This window comes from Vicia villosa, unplaced genomic scaffold, assembly GCF_029867415.1.
Source record: "Vicia villosa cultivar HV-30 ecotype Madison, WI unplaced genomic scaffold, Vvil1.0 ctg.002202F_1_1, whole genome shotgun sequence".
Taxonomy (NCBI): Eukaryota; Viridiplantae; Streptophyta; class Magnoliopsida; order Fabales; family Fabaceae; genus Vicia; species Vicia villosa.
This window is the reverse complement of record NW_026705864.1, coordinates 379612-389525: the sequence shown is the minus strand read 5'-3', so window position 1 is coordinate 389525 and position 9914 is coordinate 379612. Positions and strand designations below refer to the sequence as shown.

At 36.8% G+C, this 9914-nt stretch overlaps 1 protein-coding gene across 1 annotated transcript; it reads right to left on the bottom strand.

Moving 5' to 3' along the window:
- Positions 1-4568: 4568 nt before the first annotated feature.
- LOC131638170 (uncharacterized) lies at positions 4569-5861 on the bottom strand. Its single transcript, XM_058908715.1, has one exon. It carries the CDS (start codon positions 5859-5861, stop codon positions 4569-4571), a length of 1293 nt encoding a protein of 430 aa, XP_058764698.1.
- Between the last annotated feature and the right edge of the window lie 4053 nt (positions 5862-9914).

The following is a 9914-nucleotide window of genomic DNA, read 5'->3' as shown; positions in this document are numbered from 1 at the left end:
AGTCCAAATCTCACTTTATCTGGAAAAAGTCAACTGTATGGGATTACCTTTGACTTTTAAGATTTTTGGTCAAACCATGACTTTCAAGGATCAATATCATCAATATATGGATATTAAAGTCATTTGACCAAAGAAATTCAAGAAGAATCTTCAAGGAGCAAAAAGTCGGGAATTAGGGTTTTTGAGGGCATTGTGGGAACTCAAAATTTCACCTACACAACTCAAAAAACTTCCAACATGAAAGTTGTAGATCTTGCAAAATAAAACAACATCTTACAATGGAACTTTTTTCAAAAGATCAATCATTTAAGAGTTTTGGAAATTTTGAAGTTTTAGGTCATAAACACTTAGAAAATTTTCTAAGTGTTTTAACCTAGTTTTCTTCCAACTTTGGCCTCATTTTTCACAAATTTGCCAAAGGATTCTGAAGAAACTCCAAACTAATGATTTGAAGTAGATGTTTAGGGCTTTCCAAATTGTGTTCAACCTTCTCCAAATTCATTTTGAGCTAGGAGTTATGCTTGTTCAAAGTTGGCCTCATGAAGTGAAATTATAGGTCATGCATCATTTTTGAACTTTGCAATTTTGTGCACATGACCTCAATTATGGATGCTACACGACCCATAACACATCTGAAAACATGCCATGCATTCATTTTCACCATGCCATGATAATTGAGGAAGATTCCTAAAACAAGAACATGTGATTATGTAATGATTACATTTGAGAATTTATGGCAAATTGATGAATCACCCAAGGAATCTTCTCACCAACCAATTAGAGCTCACTTTGTATCTGAAATGTTCCCTAAGATCAGATAGAATCAATGGATAGGGAGCTGGCTCGAAAATGCAATGATCACACTTGGATATTCTTTGAAATTTCTTCATGGCTAAGAAACCAAATTCACTTCACTAAGCAAGCTCACTCTCTCAATCAGTACTGAATCATTTGCCTATAAATAGGAGAGCATACCTCAGTAGAAAAACACACCAAAGCAACCATATTCCTTGCTTTCTCTTTCTCTTCTCATGCTTATTGTTTTTCAAAGTTCTTTGGCAAGAAGAATCGTTTTCTTCAAACCAGAGCTTATCTTTGGAAAGTAAGCATTCTAACATCTCAAGGGGGTTCATTTGAGGTGATCCAAGCACCTGGATCACTTCTGTAAGTGAGGGAACGCCATTGTTGCTCTCACTTTGGAGCTGTTGCAGTTGGAGGTCCATAGAGCAATTCAGAAGGTTTCCAACAAAGCCAAGCATCCAGGCACGTTCCATAGGAGGTAGTGGAGCTATCCAGATGGTCGCAGCTCCTCTGTAACTGCAGATTCATCATCCTCAATGTTCACTTGAAGCTCAAATCCAGGGAGGTCCATAGAGCAATTCAGGAGAATTGAAGTTACAATAAGCATTCAGTTAGCATCACTGAGTCCCAAGGAAGCTTTTGGGATCATTCATACAAGCCCAGGTGCTCTCTAACATCCTCACGGCCTTTATTTTCAGAGGTAAGTTTCTCAACTCCACCTCTTTGATTCGTGTATCTTTCTGGCTAAAACTCAACACCATTCTGTTCAACATCATAAGAGGATTAAAAACCCTCTATCATCAGTCATTTATGCTTCAGTATAGTCATTTAATTTGAATTCCAAATTTTAGGGTTCTTCACGTATTTTAGATAATTCAGTAGATATAGTTAATATAAATTCATAATAGTTACATATCTAGAATCGTGAGTGAATTTAGAGCAAGTTTGGTCTTTATATCATTGCAAATGGTTGAGAATTGAGAGAGTTCAGAAATTCAAATTGTTGGAGCTTGAGGAAGAAGATGACAATGGTGGTGGCGCGCAAATTTCAAATCTGAGGGCCAAGTTTATTTTATTTTGAATGGTTTGTGTTTTACAAACGAATTCATCGTTTGCCCTAGTGGCCTCACATGCGCTCTTAGTCTCCTCATGCCCAAGGTCTGGGGTTCGAATCCCCCTCGCCTCAGACCTTTTGATTTTATTTTCTTTTTGCTCCTATACACTTGAGCAATATATGAATTGCATTGAAGCCAGTTTGCTATCACCACACGCGCGTTGGCTCAGTGGTGTTTGTTTTGAGTGTGTGACCTAGAGGGCGTGGGTTCAAATCCTCCAAGGGCCAAACTATTTTTTTAACACCCATTTTCTTTCATTTTTCTCACAAACTTCACACAATTAATTCACCTATCAAATTAATTCATTTTCACTTCATTTTTCACACTTGTTATTTAATATACCTATTTTATGAATAACCAAAAAAATCATAAAAATATTATTTATTTCATGTATTTTAATTAGGTTTAAAATAGTATGTTTTAAATGTTTTCTTAAATACTTTAAAATATATATATTAATTTTGTTTTAACCTAATTACTTTGTGAATAATTTTATGATAAAACCCTATTTATTTAGGTCTTAATTAGGTATAGATTTCATCTTTGCCTTAATTAAGTTGACTTTTGTCAATTTGCAAAACTGTTTTCAATCTCCGATCAAACAGACGATTAAGGTTTTCAAACAACAAAACCTTATATCATTTCAATCATTTTCAATTGTTTCTCATAACAGTGAATCATTTTCAAGTGGGCCTCTAATAGAGTGTAAGTCCCAACACCTTCTTCTCTTCTTAGCTTGTTTTCAAAACTGTATTTTCAAAATCTCCTTTCTGTTTTCAAAACATTCTTCTGGTATTTGAAGGGCATTATTCCCGGTGAAACTCTTCAGATACCTATGTGACCTATGTCCATCTTCACTTCTTCTGTTTTCAAAACCATTAACTGTTTATCATACATATATTCAACTGTTATCCATCAATTACTGGTAAGGCTCTGTACATACTTCTTCAATGGCCTCCACTCCATCCAGGTTAGGCTTTACAAGCTTTCCATTTACAGTCTTTATTTAAATTACTGTCAAATATAAACTGTGCATATATATTAGTTTAGAACTACGTTTGAGTATAAACCCTAGGACAGTTAAACTATATATATATATTAGGAATATGACCTAGGATTGAGAATGTCTTCCCGGTGAAGGCTCTTTCCTAATTAGAGATCTGTAGTTCAAACCCCCAAGATGAATTATTCCCGGTGAAACATCTTGGCAAAAACCTTAGAACAAAAATAGGATACATCCACCCAAAGAGGAATTATTCCCGGTGAAACCTCTTACCCATTTGCTTAAAGCCAAAATAAGTTCAAAACCACATAGCTTTCTCTTGTGCTATAACAAGGACCCTCGATGACCCTCGATTAGCCTCCTCTTGGGCTTTGTACAAGGACCCACAGGCTTCTTAAAAGCATTTCCAGCTTCCTCTTGAGCTTGTATACAAGGACCCATCAGGTTTCTTATAAACATAGGAACAGATCTTTAGTCACCTTTTAACATACCCTGTTGAGTTTCTTCCAATTTAAACCAGACTTTAAACAAGCTAAGTTTGTCTCAATTTTACATTGAGTACACCTTTTGGAATGAGAGACATGGACAGTCTCTGTCACCCTTATCCTCATCAATCTTCCTTAGCAGAGTCTAGGATCCATGTTTGCTTATCCTCAGTCAGTGTCAGCCTTCATCTTGGGCTTTAAACAAGAAGTCTCATTAGATAATCTTTCTGCCATTCATTTCAACAAAAAACCCCTGGAAAGGGTTAGCCTCCACACATTCTTTCATTTCAACAAAAAACCCCTGGAAAGAGTTAGCCTCCAAACATTCCTTCATTTTTTAACAAAAACCCCTGGAAAGGGTTAGCCTCCACACATTCTTTCATTTTAACAAAAAACCCCTGGAAAGGGTTAGCCTCCACACATTCTTTCATTTCAACAAAAAACCCCTGGAAAGGGTTAGCCTCCAAACATTCCTTCATTTTTAACAAAAACCCCTGGAAAGGGTTAGCCTCCAAAATTACATCTTCAAAAACCAAAGATTCATTCTCTTAGGAGATAATTTCCCCAAAAAGAGTCAAAACCCCTGGAAAGGGTCAGCCTCCAAAAACATGACAAAAATCAGTCTTTTAACAGACAATTTCTCCAGCTGAGTCAAAATCCCTGGAAAGGGTTAGCTTCCAAAAAAAATCAGTCTTTTAATAAATAAATCCTTCAATAGAGTCAAAAATCCAATAAAAACAGTTAGCCTCAACCTTGGGCTTCATACAAGTCACCAAAACAATAAAACTCCCTGTTAATAGTCAGCCTCAACCTTGGGCATTGTACAAGGCAGATAATAGAGTCTCCCCTAGTGAGTCCTTCATTTTTCAGTAGCCACAACCTTGGGCTTTGTACAAGGCAGAAAATAATGTTTTCCCTAGCTAGAGTCAGCCTCAATTCTGGGCTTTGTACAGAACACCAAATAAAATCCATCAAAATAGATACTCCCCAAGTAGAGTCAGCCTCAATTCTGGGCTTTGTACAGAACATAAAAATCCCTTGTAAATTAATCCCCAGTGGAGTTTTCTCCCAGAGTCATAATCATAATCAATCAATCAAAAGCCTCAAGCTTGGGCCTCATACAAGCCAGCTAAAAAGTCAAATCTTTTATACAATAGATAGATTTCAATAAGGTGAGGTTGTGGACTTATCGGCTAGTTGTAATGTCATTCGGGTAGACTTCATTTCAATATTCCCCAATCTCTTTATGATAGACAAAGGAATGAGATTAATGCTAGACCCCAAATTAATTAGACCATTGCCGATGTAAGTACCTCCAATGGTGACCGGTAAGATGACTCGTCCCGGATCGGTTTCTTTTCTTGGAAGAGTTCTTTGAATGATAGCACTACATTGAGCATCGAGCATAATAGTTTCATTGTCCGGATATCTTTTCTTTTTGGTGTGAATGTCCTTCAAGAATTTTGCATATTTTGGCATGTGTTCTAATGCTTCGGCGAATGGAATATTTATTTGGAGTTGCTTAAATATATCCATGAACCTAGCATAATGTCTTGCATTCTCCTTCCTTGATGGTGCATGTGGGTAGGGTAGGTTTTGAACGGGATTCGTGCTCACTCCTTTTCCTTCTCTTTTATTCTTCTTCACATTTTTCTCTTTTTCGGCTACTTCCTCCCCTTCTTTTTCTTTTTCTTTTTCCACCACTATCTCATCCTCCTCACCTTCAACAACAACAAATCCATCATCCTCCACTACTATTTCCTTCCTCTCCCCATTACTCACTTCCTTGCCACTCCTTGTAATAATTGCCTTGCAAAACTCCTTTGGGTTAGGTTGAGTGTTTGCGGAAAAAGAAGGTCCCGTTTGTTGTTCGGCCAATTGTTTTGCAAGCTGCCCCACTTGATTTTCTAAGTTCTTTATGGCAGCCACATTAGTCTTTTGATTCTCCATGGAAACTTGCATGAATTGGTTGATAGTATCTTCCAATTTTGAGCTTCCGCCTTGAGGTTGTTGACCTTGACCTTGTGAATTTGGACTTTGGTACGGACTTTGATGTTGATTGTGTTGGTTGTTGAATCTTGAAGGTTGAAATCCTTGGTTATTCCTTTGATAACCTTGATGTTGGTACGGAGGTTGCCTTTGATAGCCTTGACGTTGGTTGTTCACATAGTTAACTTCCTCTCCTTCGGGTGGTGGACAAAAGCCGGTAGGGTGGTCACCTTTGCAAAGTTCACAACTTGCTACTTGAGAAGTCATTTGCATTCCATGAATTTCCTTCATTTGTTGTGGGAGCTTTGACATTTGCTTGGTGAGTAACTCGACTTGTTGAGAAAGAATTTTGTTTTGAGCGAGGATAGCATCATTGGTGTTTAATTCAAGAACACCCGGCTTCCTTTGTGATGGACTCCTATCATGTTGAGTTTGGAGATCATTGAGTGCCATACGATCAATTATCATTGTTGCATCCTCCGCGCTTTTTGACATTAAAGATCCACCCGCGGTAGCATCCAAAAGTGTCTTGTGCACCGGTTGAAGCCCATTGCGGAAGATGTGAATTTGTGTGAGATCATCAAAACCATGACCCTTGCATTTTCTAAGCAGGGATTTGAATCTTTCCCAAGCCTCATTTAAGGATTCGTTGCTTCCTTGAGTGAAAACCGCAATTGCCGTTTTGGCTTCCATGAATCGGGATTGAGGAAAAAATCTCTCCAAAAATTTCTCTTCCAATAGATTCCAATCTGTCATAACGTTTGGTGGTTGATCAAGATACCATTCCTTGGATTTCCCCACTAATGAATGTGGAAATAGCCTCTTGAACAATGATTCTTCATTTGCCGCATCAACTCCCGTTGAACCCGCAATCTCATAAAATTTGGTGAGATGTGCGAAAGGGTCTTCATGATCCATTCCGGTGAATGGACTTGCATAAACAAGTTGAAGGATTCCGGTCTTCATCTCCGTATTTGCTCCACCTTGAGCATTGCGTGCAAATTGGGCAGTACGTCTTGGACTATTGGCGGACATTTCGGTTGGAACAACACCCGCCATGTCTCCTTCAAAGGTGTCTACAACTACTTCTTCAATTTGATTGTTAGAAGAAGTAGATTCCTCCTCTCTTTGTCTCTTCTCTTGAGCTAACTTTCTTCTTCTTCGTGTCTTGCTATTGAGCCTTCGGAGTGTTCTTTCAATTTCGGGATCGAAATGAAATTGCTCTTCGGTAGCTTTTTCTCGCATGCACAAGAATCTACAAAACTAGCAAACCAAGTGAAACGCAAAAGAGTTTAGAATAAAGTAACAACTTAAAACAATGAACTATTGCAATGCTTGCAATATCAAACGCCAATCCCCGGCAACGGCACCAATTTGTTGAAAAGTATACTTTCGGCAAATATTTTTGTATCGTATCCACAGAGATTGGGTGATATTACCGCCGTTCTATAGTTGTGATCATTTTAAGTTGATAAATAAAAATGAGTTTGGTTTATGTTTGGAATTTATCTTGAATTTTAGAAACAAACTAAGAAAGTAAAATACGATTTTCTCAAATAAAAATTGCTTTGCCAAGATTAGTGTTCACTATTCCAAACTCATGCATTCCCTCAAACCATGTATATGAATTCTAATTTCATGAATACCATCTAGTATTGCCTCAATATCATTTATTCCTAAATAATATTATAATAATTGTTAAACAAAACTTTAGGTAATTTCTTCACCTAAACATGCATCTAACCATCATTATCTAGCAATACAAGTGATAAACAACACATAGATCTATTTCTACAATTTATGTATTGTTTGAATAAACCTCTAAAGCAATATTTATATTATCTTTTTCAACAATAATATAAATCAAAGATAAGAGTTCAAAACAAGAGATTTATACTATATTCAATCAAGAAGAGATTCACATACATGAATATTTAAGAGAAATACATAGAGTTATGAGGAATAGCTACCTCTAATCTTAGCAAAGAGAGTTGCTTAGTTACTCATCACCATAACAGAAATCTTGCAAAGATATGAAATCCCATTTTTGCCTTCAACCTAATTTTCTCTACTGTTTTTATGTAATGGAATAATGTACTCTCTAAAATCCCCAAACTAAAGATATATCAAAATTACATTCATTTCCTTTCTAATGAGACAAAAAGAGAAATGATTGCCATCCCTTTTTGCCACCTAATTGACCAATAGAAGTGAATAGCCCCAAAAAGTGCTCTTTTGTTGTCTACCACGCCACCACTTCACATGCCTCCACAAAAGTCAGAATCTTCACTTAAACACGCTGGCAGGATTGGCTCAGTTCGTGGCGCCAACAGGAGGACGCGGCGCCAACTGAGCTGACTTGGACATCTCTGATTTTGACTCAGTTCACGGCGCCAACAAGAGGACGCGGCGCGAACTTGCTTGATGATGACTTCTTCCTTGGTTACTTGGCAGCTTCCTTGTGTTATCTCAGCTTGTATCCTCTTTGAACAATTCCTGATGTAAATTTCTACAAAACTAGCAATGAAAGTGAAATATCTACTCAAATCACATAACAACGAGAATAACTTCATTTTTGCACTTTGTGTGAGTAAAGCGTGTGATTTGCAATTAAAATTGATTAAAGGGACCAATAAAAGGATATGAAATACACTACAATTTGGTCCCTAACAGTTAACACAGCGGAAATTAAATCATACGGATTAAGTTTAACATCTTAAAAACTTATCCTTCAAAACATCAAAATATAACCAGAGTTATAAAACATAAACTCTAAACAATCACGTCCCCAGTGTTACAAATATCAGAGCATGACACCTGACACTAACTAAACACATTGACTCATGAGCTAATCCTCACCGAGTCGAACAGCCGCTATCCTCAATCTGAAAATGACAACATGTAAGGGTGAGTCTCATCAAAATTAACAAATGTTATAAGGTTATAAAGCAATAACACATCATAGTCGCATCATTCACTCAATTGTATCATAAACAGACATTCAGATAAGTTTCATCATCATAAACAACCAACACATCATCAATATTTATAACACTGGAAAAACATCCAATCATGTTATAAAATCATGCATATGAATGCAACTGACGCTATGCATGTGGTACCAACATCATCAAATGGGAATAACCCATGACCGATCCAACATCATCAAGATACGGCCCTGCCAGCACATATTCCACACAATGGGAATCATGCCCTTCACTGATCCAACACATCATCATGGATACAGCATCAACAATAAATATGAATGAATATAAACATATATGAACATACTTATACCATCGTCCAGTCTATGAGTTACATCATCAAAATACTCATTTCATCATAATCATCATCATCATCAAAGCATGTTTATATATATATATATATATATATGCATCATTCAATTACAATCACATCATTAATCATCACATAGATTATTTCACAAGGTTCGTTTAACTCGAAACGGCACGCGAAACGGATCAACGGTTCAAAAGTTATGAGTTTTACAAAATACTTCATTTATCAAAACCCATCAGTGGTAATCGGTTACTCAAAGGCCAGTAACCGGTTACCCTATTTTACGAAACTCATTTACCTGTTATTTGTATGGGTAATCGGTTACCCCCCTTTCAGTAACCGATTACCGACTCCCATCCAGCAATCTTTGCCTTTTTACACAGAGGTAATCGGTTACCCTACCTTCCGTAACCGATTACTGAGTACCTGCAACCCCAAAATTGCAGATTTACAGCATTTTGAGCATTCCAATTCCACTCAAATCATACCAGAACGATTTTAAGAAAATAGAACACACATACAACACAAAATACACATCATAATACACCTAATAAGCATCAATTGAAGTCATAACAACACAAACATCATAGATTCCAACAAAATGACCAACTATCATCTAATTGATCCAAATCCCTAAATCTATCATATGACTCAATCGATACGAATTCTCCACCTATTTTGTACTATCAGCCCCTAACCCGATAATAGATGTTAACCAGATAAGTCCCCCCTTACCTTAGCCAAGTTCTTGATTTGGTCCTCTTCCTCTTTGGTTCTCTTTCACGTTCTTCAGCTCTTCCTCTCACAGCTTCTCTTTTCACGTTCTACTTCTTTTCTCTTATTTTCCTTATTTTATGAAAAACATAAAATAAATTAGAGATGGGCTCCTTCAAATTAACACCCCCCACATTACTAACTCCACCAATGTCCCAACAAATAACATTTTATTGTTTCCAATTAATTTCAATAAAATGCTAATTTCGAATAATTAATTTAAAACTTAATTAAATCAATTAAATAAGAATTTTCGGGATGTTACATCCAGCACTTGGACTTCTCCACGCTCAATTACTCCTCTGATGAAATGTAAACTTTTTGAGAATCTTTCGTAGGTATGCCTCTTGAGTAAAGCATAACTCCGACTGCTTTCTATCTCTTCAAATGTGAATCCCAAGAATCCTGGATGCAGCTCCCAGATCCTTCATATCGAACTCCTTATTGGGT